This window comes from Drosophila eugracilis, unplaced genomic scaffold (genome assembly GCF_018153835.1).
Source record: "Drosophila eugracilis isolate 14026-0451.02 unplaced genomic scaffold, ASM1815383v1 contig_445, whole genome shotgun sequence".
Taxonomy (NCBI): Eukaryota; Metazoa; Arthropoda; class Insecta; order Diptera; family Drosophilidae; genus Drosophila; species Drosophila eugracilis.
The window spans coordinates 2,519,678-2,534,079 of record NW_024573311.1 but is presented as its reverse complement, the minus strand read 5'-3'; the positions used below and the strand labels follow the sequence as shown (position 1 = coordinate 2,534,079).

General features: G+C 41.7%; 2 protein-coding genes across 5 annotated transcripts in view; one reads left to right on the top strand and one right to left on the bottom strand.

Annotated features, from left to right (window-relative positions):
• Positions 1 to 1,272: 1,272 nt before the first annotated feature.
• Positions 1,273 to 1,699, bottom strand: LOC108104023. Its single transcript, XM_017209855.2, has one exon. The coding sequence runs from the start codon at positions 1,390 to 1,392 to the stop codon at positions 1,273 to 1,275; it is 120 nt and encodes a 39-aa protein (XP_017065344.1). The 5' UTR covers positions 1,393 to 1,699.
• Positions 1,700 to 10,666: 8,967 nt separating this feature from the next.
• LOC108104076 (CUGBP Elav-like family member 1) overlaps positions 10,667 to 14,402 on the top strand; it is a 46,587-nt gene continuing 42,851 nt past the window's right edge. For 2 of the 4 annotated variants that reach the window (XM_041819105.1, XM_041819106.1), the window contains exon 1: positions 10,670 to 11,731. In XM_041819105.1, coding sequence (XP_041675039.1) covers positions 10,947 to 11,731 — 785 coding nt within the window. In that variant the 5' untranslated portion in view covers positions 10,670 to 10,946. Of the gene's footprint in view, positions 11,732 to 14,402 lie in introns of all 4 variants that reach the window. The other 2 variants (XM_041819104.1, XM_041819103.1) reach the window with 2 other exon arrangements.

Genomic DNA, 14,402 nt, shown 5'->3' with positions numbered 1-14,402 from the left:
AAACCCTAAGAAAGACAAAGAAATGCAAAACTTAAGTGGCTTGAATATGACCAACAGCTATTTTCCACATTTTCTTGTTTTCCCCAAAATTAGATGGATGTAAAATTGCAATAATAAGGGGTTTATGAAACTCACAGCCATTGACATTGAGCGCTTTGAATAATTAACAATTGTTTTTCATTTTAGCCTTTTTCAGAGCTCTAAATTAAGATCTTTTGTTCTGATTTATGGAAATGGGAAGAAGGAATGAACTTGACAATGCTGCGAGATGAATGATCGATGAATAGCAGCGGGAAAATGTACTAAAGCTGTGTGGGAAATTTTGTATGTGGGAGGGAAAAACAACACGGAAATATATAGTTAAATTTGTATATCAACTATAAAATATAATCCTAATGTTCTTGTCTAAATCGTACAAGTAGAGTAATAAATCCTAGCATTTTAATCCAAAAGCCCTGTAATATCATTTTATTTAATATTTATTAAAAAAATAAAGTTAACGTTTTGACAAATTTCTCTCCAAAGGCAAGTATTGGCACTCTCCAAGATCCCTCGCCTTTTAATTTATAGAGTGCAACCCAAATGGTTCACATCCACATCCATTAATCCCCGAGCAATATTCAAATTGTTCGAGCAGCGCAGCCAAATTAGATTGCCACCCACTTGAGTGTCTACTTATAGAGCCTGTCAAACTAACGGCAAAACTAATCCGCCTGACAACATGTCATGGGAAAATAAAAATAATAGGAGAAAGCACACCTAGATGTTCGGGCCATCGGAAGAAATTAGTTGGCCACGTAAATAAAAGACAAACAGATGTTCTATTATGGTTTTGTTTGTTTTCTGCTCGGGGAAGCTCGTAAAAGCTGCAAATCGATCGGAGATCTATCTCTGAGATCGAGAGCCAGAAAGAAAAGATGCGGCCTTTCACTCGGATTTTCCGATGACGCCCACTCATTGACGCCTTTCTCTCTGCCCGGCGGACACTTGCTGACAGTTTTTCGCGAAAAACTTGAGAAATTAAACAGAGCAGCAAGTGCAGCGGGAGAGAGAGGAGCGACAAATTAATTTGTGTTTTGATTTAAATTATGGTCAACACGACCGCTTCGCTTACCCGCTACCCCAAAACACCCCGCTACCTCTCCTGCTAATTCAATTAAATTCTAAATAAATACAACATGCCTAGTATTTATTTCTCGAAATATTATTTATGCTTATAATTTATATTCCGGAATAAATAACGAGTGGTCCGCTGGGCGGCTCCATGGACTGTCAAGGCGATCGGCGTGGATCGCCCGGCAGTGCCATCTTGAACGTTCCGCCAGCCTCACGCGAGAAAATCGCGCGCATCGTCGCCGCCGCCGCCGTCGCTTTTCTGCCGCCCACTCGCATTTTCACTTTTACACACCCGAAAAGAAAAACACACGGATATAAAGTGCAATATATATACACATATATATAATAATATTTTTGTGGCCCAGTGCAGTTTTTATGGAAATCATGTCACTTGCAGTGCCAGCTGAACAGTGAGGAAATTCTAGCCAAAAGTGTAAGGGAGTGCAGTTAAAGTGGCAACCGATCTCAGAAAATCAAAAAGTATGTTCAAATGGTTAAAGTTATAAAATACATAAAAAATATTTTCTTACGAAATTAACAAAAAATATAAACAGATACTGGAAATATCAATAAACAATACATAGAAAGCACTGTTAGGCCATCGGATAATGTGAAAAAAGGAAACAAGTTTCGTGCTTCTCAGAATGAACTCTTTAGTACTTTTCATTTTTAGATTTTTAATATTTTCAATATCTTTTCATCTTACCTTCATATTAAAAGTTAAATATCAATCAAATTGTTGGCCAAGAACATCAAAAAACATAAAAGGAATGTGTTCCTTAATTAAAAGTACTTATTAAAATAATAAAAATGCATTGTAAATGTTAATAAAAACATAGTGAATTCATAAATATTGTTAATTTGCCTCTTTTATTGTTTGTTGATTGTATCTGCAGCGCGTCGTGTGCGTATCTGTATCTTTATCTGTAAATTGTGGTTCTGCGAGTGCGTTCGTTTTGCGGCATCCAAGAGAGATTTGACCTCGCACTTCACCCATCAAGTGAATTCATTTGTCGTCCAACTCACGCGATCAACGGTGTCTCCTCCTCGTCATCGTCATCATCGGTCGTGTGTCTTCTGGGATCTTGGCCCTTGGATCTTTTATCTTGTATCTTTACAAACACACAATCAGCCAGGCAATTTGTCACACAAAAGAAATCATTCTAGTCTACGGAAGTTCTTGCACATAACTAGAGCCAATTGCCATTGAAGTAAGTCACTTACTAAATTGAAAACTCAAACAAATTCCAGCTGATCTTTTGGGAATGGGTTTTGTTCTTTGGGGATACTTTGCCGGTCGCATTCAATATTTATTACCCCCCGAATGCCCAACATGTGGGCCGCATTGCAACAAAAATAGCCGGCATTGAAATGAATTTAGCAAAAACATACTGAAAATCGGAAAATAGATCGTGGAAAAATAGGAAAAGCATAGATAGCTATCCGAAAATAAACAATACAAAAAAAAAAAAAAAATTATTAATTAGTTTTTGGACAAACTCTCAGTCGGCGCTGTGCTGTGTTGTGTTGTGTTCGACAGTTCCGTTCCATTAACATATAAATCTATATATAGGCCAGTGGTCCATAAATCTTGCACATCAGATGCAAATAAAAAGATATAGATTTAAGTTATGGTTCACGAATCGCTTGTTTATAGTTTGGATGCCGTTGACAATTTTTATTTGTTTAGAGGTTGGTTTTAGCTTAATTTATGTGGATCCCCAAGTCAGCTCAGCTGATGTCCAGCGGGGGTATATAAAATGATATCCAATTAGCAGACACAAACACACTCAAACAGACACACGGACATACTATAACATACAGATGACCCCAAAAACTAAAGCAATTTGTCAGGGTCTCGGGATTGGTTTTGGGGCTTCCATTTTCCATTTTCCACTCTCCGTATTCTCTCGTATATGTACGGTTTTGTCATTACGGTCAATAATTACCGCAAGCATGTCAACCGAAATTATTGCCCAGATAGATTTTCCAACCCCGTTTGCCACACTTCGGTTTAAGTGTCCGGCCATGTGTTGCAGTCAAACCGCAAGGACTCTCCGGATCCTGCCTTTTCCTTCTGGGCAGCCCGCTCTGCCGGAAATAATTACTCAGCTTGCTTTTCTTTTGGCTCGGTGGTGATGGTGATGGTGGGAGCCGGCGGCAATGGGGGAAACTTTCCCCACATTTAATTTATATTATTTGTGCTTCCTTTTGTCTGCCTTGACCGGCGACCCTGCTCTCCTGCACCTGCTTTCACCTGGCTTTATTAGTAGTTCACTGTCTGTCTGTCTGTCGGTCGGTCGGTTGTTCGGTTGGTTGGTTGGTCGGTTGGTTGGTTCGATATACCGCCCATACCACCCATACCACCCCCCACCCAACCCACTCAACTGACCCAGGAGTAAAGGACGTGTCCTGGCTCCTGCTGTTGTCGTTATTCAACCACTAAACTGTGTTTTGGCTTTTGTTGCATTTTCAACCGCATTCCTGTGGTTTCTTCAACTTCGATTTTCCAGTTGAGTTTCTAATAATATTATTGGAATTGAAGGGTTCTTGCAGCGCTTACTCGGACATAGGGTGAATGTTTGATGTGTTTCGGGGGGAGGTTGGAAGTGTTACGTTTAATATTTCGACTTCACAAACAACTTTAGCTATGAGTGTGCTTTCCTCTTACCAAAATGCTTCGGTCTAAATTATTAAATAACATTTTCCGCTTAACCAACACGCTCGCCCGCAGTCAGGCAAAAGTCTGGCCAAGAACGCCGCCGAATCGTGGCTATAACCATTGGTCAAATTCAATTCAATATTGATCGCCATTCGGGGCCAGCCGAAACAGAAGGGGCAAACCAATAAGGACAGGAAAAAATCGAATTGCAAGAACAAAAAGGGTTACTAGTTGCCATATAGGTACACTAAGAGAAAATAGAGATTCTATATCTTAAATAACATCAACTAACAGTATTAACACAGGTAATTAGGTGGTCAATAACAACTACTTTACTGTCTTTGATGTAGTTTCTTAGAATTTACCTATAGGAAACTTAAACCTACTTCCTACTTTTCTGCGTGTAAAAGAGGGCAATGAATGGGGCAGCAGTAACTATCCATATACGGCTACACCATCATATATCTTCGATTCCAATGGCTGACTTTTTATGGCGTCCATTTACCAGTACCCACTGTACCTGCAAGTGTACAGAAGCAGACGTGACCCACTGTGTCTGTCGCAACCCGTGAGTTGTGGGTTGGTGTTCTAAGCCATAGAGGGGGGTTAGGAGGGGCACCTGGCATCAGAGGAAGTGCGGAGTAATTGCTCGAGATAAGAATCTCAGATTAGATAAATCGGTAAACAGTTAGGTACAGACGCTAGCTCCCGATAAGCAGCAGCAGATTGCTATCAGAACTTTTTGGTATACAGCGTTAATTTATATTTGGCTTAAAGGCACTAGGAAGGGGGTTATATATAGGCTGTACGGATCATATATATCTTTTTTAGGTAACTACGAGCTCCATTTAATCACTTGGACCCTATTGCTTTGCTATCTTTACACTAGATTTTGGTGTTTGCTCTAATAGAATGATTAACTAATCTGGCCTAGGAGTTCTAATACAATTTCACATTGTTGTCAAATTCTCTTAGAATATGGCACGCAATTCTTATCATCTGATAGCTGGCTAATGGCAATGGTTTGTGAATGAAGCTATAGCTGTGTAGTAACTATCAGAAAGTAGCTATCACTAGAATCGACTAATATTAATTTAATAAATTGCTTTGTAGGTATCTCAGGACTGAACAGCACTTGATTAATCAACCTACAAAAAGAGAGCCAAATTATAACTCGGGCCCATGAATAGATAATTGAATTTTCGATTTTTCCATTTTCGATTCCGGCCAAGGCAGGTAAAAACCAATTGTCCACCCTTCCCTCCCACCTTCCCAAATGATTATATCCTTAGAAGGGGACAGAAAATGATAGAAATAGAGGGTAAGAATGAGACAGACTGAGACAGAGGCCGTATGTAAAGTGACACACATTTACCACTAAATAGTCGCTTATTATAATTTGATGGCACAATGACAAACAAACCCACAAAACGCAGCTTTCCTTCGCCGACACGTATCGGTTATTTACCGGTTCTATATAGGATATCTAGTATATAGACCGACCGGCAAGAGAGAGTCGCTGGCGATGTTATGGCCACGGCTGAGAACGGCTGTCCGGTCACACGACCCCACAAAGTCGCCCACTCGAAACTCATCGATACTTTGGCTACGTGGCAAGCTCATTGGTCTCCATTTTCTCCACTACCCTCTCCCCCGCTTTGCTTTTTCCCACAAACTGCTGGCAGCGCTGGTATTTGTGTGTAATGGCCCTGCAGACACACAGACTGATGGACGGACCCCGGGCCGAGGGATATATTTCCGTACATATAAATTCAGAGCGGCCACTCGCATGAGTTTAGTTTATATTTATGAGCATTATAGTGCGGATATATGGAGCGCGAAGTCGAGAGTTGTCCGAAAGTAATTGCAGTGACTGTTTATACTCCTTTATGATATTTACCAGAGACTCAGTTCAGTTTCGGTTTCGTCATGAATTTTGGTAGCAGATCCGTATCATATACAGTGCTTGCCGTCTGCCCGAATGTTTGCTGGATTAAGCCCGGTCTGACGAATGCCACCTACCGCTTCCCCAGTCGATGCACTCCGCCGTGGTCTCGATAAGATAGTCAATTAAAGAGCTCGACAACCTGTACTATCCCTGCGATAGATAGGAAAGTCAAACAAAAGCCAACATTTTCCAACACGACGATAGGAGGAGAAGTGCTCTCCGTTCGGAGCAAATGTTTGGCCAGAGAAAACCGTAGCGTGAGAGAAGGCAAAGTGAAATTTACTTTCCTGGCGGCAATCAGCGAGCAATTATGCGATAAGCTCTTATCAGACAGTAGATAACACTTTCCCGAGCGAGAGACGACGGCCCACATTTCGTGGCCGAGAATTATGAAATCGGAATAGTTGTTCTCCATTGGCGTCTACGTGCGGTCGTTTTTTTCGTCGATTTTGATCAGTGCAGTTCGCGAGTGACTTTTCAGAGTGATTTACCTGATTGATTTAACTGATATCTGTAGATAAAAGTGATTGATATCTGCCCTAGGAAAAGGTTTTTGTGGCATAAGGTGTGTGAAAAATCAAAAACTGTCTTTAGAGCAACTTATTCTGCGGGATATTTGTTATTTTGATGTGAGTAATAGTTGCCTAAGAACGCACAAAGACTGTGTATATTTTGGAATGCATTTCAAGGCCTAAGAAGCAATCGATTAGCTCTTTTGCTTGAGTTCATACATATTTTGGTAGATTTTCAGACTGTTACTCAGCCACTCTAATTGTTAACAATATGCGCACTTGAAAAACTGTTATACAAACTAGTATACACACTCAGACTTCCGCAGATTGCATTGGCTTAACTCTTAGTCTGGACTATGTTACATATTTTTACTTAACTTATTATCTTAGCTTATCTTCACCTGTCTCCCCAGCGGAGATTAGTCATACGTCTGCTGGAAGTAAGACACTATCTGAAGTTCCTCAGAAACTATATAGATAAAGACCTGTTCATCCTCAGTCTTCCAACTCCAACTTACTTGGATATGAATGTATACCATATTGTCTCCAAAAATCAAGCAGAAGGTAAAAAAAGCAAAACCACAATAAAACGTATAAAAGTGGAGAGATAAGATAAGGAAAGTCGCTCAACAAGTGAACGGGGCAAAGGGAGGCATTCGGTATGTGAATCCGACATATGGGGATGTGTGAACGAGACATGTGTTGGTACTATAGTACCAGACCCAGACCATATATATAGGTAGATGTAACGACCATGACTATAGCTACAGTTCACAATGCAACCATGGACAAGTGACATCTTTACGAAATGTCAACTGTCAGAATGGCAAGACGCTGACAGAGAAAACACCGAGAATCGGGGTCAAAGTGTCCCTGGGACCAAGACCACTACCAAGACTCCGTTGCCCACATTTGCATACAATGGGCAAAGTTTGATTATCTCTCGGTTCCGGTGGGTGGCAAGAGCAGGGGCAGGAGCATGTGGCATGCCCCGACTCAAAGGCAAACTGGGCAAAATATTGTCACTAAAGTTAATTAAAAACAAGAGGAAACGCTATAGTCGAGTGCCGCGACTATAAGATACCCGTTACTGTTTTACACAATTTTAAAATATTAATTTTGCTAGTGGAAATTCACAAGGCGCCACCTATTGTCAGAGGAAGTATGTTGAGTATGCTTATAGTGACGTCACTCCCCATGTAAGGCCTTATAACTTAATTTCTTTATAAACAGCGAAAAAATGTTCCGATTTGAAAAATCTTTTGTAAATCGATAGATATTAACAAAAATAAGTTACACAAGGTCAAACGAAGGCATTCATAATAATATTATAGACTCCACAGTTTTCCGCGGTTTGTGGGCGTTAGAGTGGGCGCGGCCGGATGCAACTTCGTGGCAAGTTGCAGAGGCATCTCCTAAATACGTGTTCCTAACAAAATTGTGTAGCTTTTATAGTTTTCGAGATTTTTGCATTTTTGGTTTTCGGGTTTTGTGGGCGTTAGAGTGGGCGTGGCGTGATCGGTAAAAAACATCGCATTGGGAGCATCATAGAAACATACATGCATGATCCGAACTTTCTATCTCTTATAGTTACCGAGATATCAGCTTTTCAAAAATCCGAAAACCGTCTTTGAGCCTTGTGGGCGTATGGGTGGGTCTGGCCGGATAGTAGTAGCACTATAAGATGCCTGTCATCTAAAGATTATACTTTCTGAATTTCAACTTTCTATCTACAATAGTTCCTGAGATTTCAGCAATTTTAGTTTTTTGCTATTTGTGGGCGTTAGAGTGGGCGTGGCAGGATGCTGTAATAAACTTGCGCTGTCCCGGACCTCAAGAATCTTCATGCTTAATCTCAGCTTTGTATCTGCTATAGTTCCCGAGATCTCAGCGTTCATACGGACGGACGGACGGACGGACGGACGGACGGACGGACGGACGGACGGACGGACGACGGACGACGGACAGACGGACCTGGCTCAATCGACTCGCAATGATCGATCAAGAATATATATACTTTATAGGGTCGCAAAAGCTTCCTTCTATCTGTTACATACTTTTCAACGAATCTAGTATACCCTTTTACTCTACGAGTAACGGGTATAAACAGCCAGGGGCCCAACATGTATCCACACTCACACACCCGTGTTGGGATTGGAATCTGGTTTAATAAAAATGCCAAAGGGTGCCAGGGGTTGAGGTGGCTGCACTGGGGGTTGAGCTCTGCCTTTGGGGGTAGCTCTCTGTCAACGCTGCGTGGGCAAACAAAGGCAAATAAATAGAAAAGAGATACTCAATAATCAATAGATAAATAAAATTACAAGGTGACAGCAGCAGCGATGAGGATGGCACAGCTGGCTGCCTTTCCCCACCAATCTCCTCCTGTATATCCCCCAATATCCCTTGGCTCTATGTGCGTTAAAGCTGCAGGAGCCACCTCGGCGATAACTGCTCATAATGCAGCAGCCATGGGTAATCGTGTGTGGGTTAGCATCGAATGGGAAATACTCTAGAATAAAATGTAGTTCTTTATTGAAGTCAAACCAACAAAGGAGACCTGATAGTAGGTTTAAATTATACAGTCTTCCACTCAATCTTTTACAATTTAAAATATCTTTAAGGTTTTTAACAGTATACCCCAAATATACCTTAAAAATCGCATACCCTAACACTAACGACGTTGGCGTCGAGGTTGTTGTCGTCGACATCGTTTGATGGCGCTAGGATAAGCGCGTGGCAAGGATCCACAGGAGCTAGATGGTGGGCGGTAGGAGGGAGGGAGGCATGGCAGTAGCAAGAGCACGCCGCTGGCAAACCGATGACTGCCTTCCTAACACGCTTGCCTCAGCTTGGGGGGAATTTGACGGGGGATGCAACAAGCGCCTCATGGCACGACAACGATGCGGATGCGGATGATGACGACGACGACGACGACAGTTGCCACAGCCTGGCCAAGAGGAGCGGACGGAGCCAAAAAAATAAAACAAAGCACCAAAGCTCGCTGTGGAAATAAATAAGCGGGGAACGTAAATAGAAAAGCGCGAAAATATGCAAGCGCTGAAATTTATTAAAAAATAATAGAAAAACCGGCGAATTTCGTGGCGATTATCGGGAGAACGAGAGAATTTCGTTCAAGCTGGGGGAGAGCTCGAAGTGTGTGCCAGAAGTGAACCTTAAATTTTAGTAAAAAGATGTTCCAGTATCAATGAACTTCTTTTAGTAAGAAGATCTGAAACTTAAAAGGCTTAAAACGGCTTAGCTTTTAACCAATTTACTTCGGATGTATCGTAAGAATATCTGTGTAACAAATTTAAGGTCTTTAAGGTTGACTTGTAGCCGGAAATTGAGGTTGTTAATACTTTAAAGTGCCTCAAATTCAAGCTTTAATGCAGCTGTTCCGGTCACAGAGCAATAATACTAACCGTAATCGCTTTCCTTGCCAGTACGGCATGTGTATCCGTCCGTCCACACTATATCTACAGAAATCGGTGTATGTATGTGCAGACGCGTTAATTAAGGCGCCCATGCCTGTGGCCAGTCAAGTGCGACAACAAATAATTTGATTTCAATTTAACTAATTAGCTGGAGCCTTCAACATTATGCGGCCAACTGAGCTCTCGCTCTCCACTATGTGAGCACTCGAAATGCTTATCTGTTTAGCGGCAGATGCCAACATCTACACTTGAAAACTTAAAAGTATCTTCATAGGTTTTACCTTTAATCCAAGGCCAAGTCATCAGATTGAACTTCCTTTAGAGGTTTCGATTGTTTCAATCTCAACTTTGAGTATAGTTTACATTGATTAGGCAGCTGTCTCATTGAGGAGTTAAAAATCTTTAAGTTAAAACTAAATTTCTCTCAGTGCACTTGCATTAGTGTGGATCTATATGCCGGAGTATGTGCAGTGATATACTTCTGTGTGCGAATCAAAGCGGGCACTTCAATGCAGACAGTCGAGTGGCCCAAGTACTGCGGTCAGTCTGTCAGTCAATATGCTTTCCATTCAAATGCGCTTAGCTATGCAGTTAGGCTCCGTGGGCGGTGGGATTAGCTAGGAGAGTGCGCGCCTTCGGGGGGCGGAAAGGCAGCCATTTTGACTGCGGTTTTTCCTAGTGGCTACTTAGAACATTAATAAATATTTGCCACGCTGCTCTTTTCCGGAAAATGTAACACAGAACTACCTAATTGGTAAAATTCATTTTAATTAAACATTTTTCATTTCGAATAGATAGATGTTAGGGTTTATTATGTAATTTTAAATCACTAAAGATTTATTATGACTAAACTACCTTAATTTGTTCTCATATACACTCTACCACTCTTTTTTAACCGCATCGCGCACTCAATAATACAACTTGAAAACTCCTAATACACTTCTTTCAATCAGCTAACGCTTTGTTCTCCATTTAATTACAGTTGGAACTCAAGCTCAACCCTCAACAGAGATAACAAAAAAAAATAAAACGCAGAGGCTAATTGTGAAAGCGAAATAAAAAAGAACTGTGATAGAAAAAGGATAATCAAGGGGGTAGAAAACTAAACACAGAAAGAGGACCCTACTCCTGCCAGCTGGAAAATAATATACAATTTTAATAAAACTAAAACCCGAAGCAAATTAAAAAGCAAGCGACGCCAAATGCGGCACTAAAAGTAATTAGCGACAGGAGCTACAGGAGTTGGCAATAAAAACAAAGCAGAGGTGTAATAAATGATGTTGCAATCCTTGAGTCTGCACGCGGATAAACTAAGCGGCAATCCACCAGCAGCAGCAACAACAACAGCAGCAACACAAGCAACATCAGAGGGAACAACAGCAACAGCAACAACAATGCTAACAACAGCACCTGTTGCCCATGTTGCTAATGGCAACAACAGCAATTCGAGTGCCGGCAGCAACAGCAGCATCAACAACAACAGCCTTTACAACAATAACAATTTAAATACCGGCAACAATAGCCAGCAGCAGCAGCAACAACAGCAACAACAACAACATCAGCAGATAAAGCCGGTCAAGTTCGAGTATTTAGAGAATCTAACGAGCTCGGGAGCAACTTCAGGTGCCATCGCAGCGACAACAACTTTTACGGGCGCTGCAAAAAGTTTTCATCCCTATTTGCGGCCCACCGGCAACAGCAACAACATCAACAGTAATACCAATATCCCAGCATTATCTACAACAACACCAACGCCAGCAACAGCGGCAAAAATGTCGACAACATTGTTCGAAACACTCTTGCACAACCAAATAAATTCCAGCCCAACAGCACTGCCAGCAGCAACAGCAATCGCAGCTATATCTGCAGCAGCAACACCAGGCACCGCAGCAACCGCAACAGCAGCAGCAGCATCAGCAGCAGCAACGGCGGCACCGTCAACCCAGCTGAATTCCAGCATTAATTCCAGAACTTCATTAGGCGACCAGGGTGGTGCAATTGTTGTTACCCCTGCACCGCCCGTTGTTGCACCACTGCCACCCATCATCGGTTCAGCTAGGTGAGTGTTTCCCCCGTATTCAAATCCGAATTCTTGTCCCGCTTTTTTTGCATCATTGCTAGCTAATGACTGCTAATTACACTCAAATGATTTGCTGCAACAGAGAGTAATTTTCCATAGAAAATCTAGGAAATGCAGATAGCCCTGCGAAGTATGCTATGGTTTATGTTAAAGAATTTACAGAGCTATTAAAAAGAGTAAACCAGATAATAATGTCTTCTATATACTCCCAATTTTAAGCAGAAAAACCTTAGCTATGTCTGGTAATATCCTGTTTTCATTTTACCTGCTCTTCGGGAAAAATGCTTCACCAACCTCTCCCCCACATCTTCATTGCTTATCACTTTGCATATTACCTTTACCGTTATGGAACATTTCAATTTCCTATAGCTTCCCAGGACATCACCTGCCACCCTCAGACAACTTTGGCTATCACATTTCAAATGGTTATTTCTCGGACGTGCGCCACATTTTCTATTTGTGAGCTTCCTTTGCCCGGAAATTATAAAAAATTCCCACCGAATGTTGAATCCGTGGGCGGCCCACTTCTCAGCCTTATTTAATTAAAATAAGTGACAATGTGCATTGGCCAAAGGGTGGGCTTGGTAATTGGCGTATTGGGTGGAAGTTCGAGGCTGACATTGAGTAGCTAATGATAATTGCCATTGCATTAATGTTATTAATTGGCAGGAGCCATCAAGTCGACAATTTTCACATAGCCCAAGTCATCAGCGATAATGGCGAATGATTATTGACAGGACATTGTAATTATAATATTATAGCATCTTCATAATGATCTCAAAGACGATAATGTCGAGAGGGCAGAGTGGTAAGAATCCCGGACTCTTCCCTTCCGAACTCAACAACAATCTATCCGGCTTTCTCTGCTGTCGTGCTCGGCCATTAAATAATAAAGCAGAATTATTAAATTTATGTTGGGTCATTTTTATACGGCCTGTGTCCAACGCAAGGGGAGGCTGCACTGCCTTATCCATCCCCAACTTCTTGTAAATATATATTTTTTTTTGCTTCCTCTATCTCTGAGCTGTTTGTTTTTGTTGTGACAGGCGCGGCATAACAAACTGCCATCATAAATTAAGTGCCACGTCATGGTCATGTCGCCGCAGTGCACAGTGGTTAAGAATAGAGTCATAAAAATGTAACTGTGTTTAAAGTCTGGTTAAAAGTTTATCTTCGGATTTAACCGTTTAATGTGAAAAACTATGTTAAATAGTTCAGGATTGTCGATTAATCCTATTTGTATTTATTAATAATTAATAAGTTTTTGAATAACAAATAGTTTACCAATAATTCAGCAAAATGTAGGCTTCAGTATAAACAATTTTTAGCAAGACATGCAAAATATTCGCCAAACTCACTGTCCGGTGACATTTTGTGCCCCTCGACAAGGCTTCAAGCTGTTGATTCGCGCATTGAGCTGCGTTACCAACATCCTCATCAGCTTCATCGTCAAGCTCATTGGCGGCGATGTTGGAAAACACCTGCTGTCCTGGTGCCAAATCCCCATTTCCCAGTGCCCACCCACTCACAGCCACAGCCACAGCCACACCTACTCCCCACACTCCCATTTCACTTTCTGACGCGCTTCAGCTCCCACCGCAGGCGATTTTCTCATTAGGCCTGGTCGCATTTAAATGAAACTGAATTATTAATGCACAGGCGCATCCCCGAGAGACCCGCGATGAGAACTTGGAAGGGAATCAGGGGCAAGGGAGCAGAAAGATAGTTAGCTGCGAGCTGGAAGCTGGCACTCGGGGAGCGTTCACCTGACTCCCCGATGGATTCGCGCCTGGCTGAAATAATTGCCTGCCCGACTCCAGGGGCAACACACCTGTCGCTGCTTTCTTTTTCAGACACCCCCATCTCTTTTTCTTATTTGGTTTAATATATGGAATTTATTTTTTTTTTAAATTTATGGTAACACACTCGAGAAATTGGCTGATGCGTAAATGGCTCCCGTTTAGAGATTTATGCTGCAGGCATCGAAATCGCGATGGATTACGTTGGAGCCTGTGCTCTTTCCCAGGTGATTCGACACCCCAATCTTGGCTTATTCACCTGCAGGCAGGCCTAAATTTATCACCTTGACATAGACAATTTGGCTCGTCCTCGTTCCGGCTCTAATAGATTAATTTCGTTTTGTCATTCGATGGCCCGCGGCAGACGCGAAGCTTTTCATGGGCTTTTCACTGAGTGTCGCTGGGTATTCATCTTTGGGAGATGGGAAATGGGAGGAGCGGGGGCAGTTCATAACTGGCTAAGGAAGTAAGGGTAGATGAATGGATGGCGGCTGCAAGCGCTGGAATTACTTACGCAGGAAATTGGAAAATGAAGAAATTTAAAAGTAAATTGGAAGTAATTTCCTAAATGGCATCGTCTCAGATGACTCCGTGCGATAGCTCGAGTTAATAATGTACCAACACAGGGCAGAACTTTGTCACTCTCTGTACTGAGATATATGGCACTTTCGATTGTCAGCCTGAAAGTATGCAAAGCTAAAATTGTTTTGCATTATTCAGATTTGAAATGAACACGAATCGAGATAGAAATTGCTCAGAAGACTAATACATTTTATTTTCTATTTAATGGATGATTTAAAACGCATTTAAATTGTATCATAAAGTAAAAATTAAGCTACTAATGGTTTCCA

Excerpts from the sequence above, each read along its gene's own strand:
- LOC108104023 (XM_017209855.2), bottom strand. The coding sequence starts at position 1,392 with ATGCGAGTGGGCGGCAGAAAAGCGACGGCGGCGGCGGCGACGATGCGC.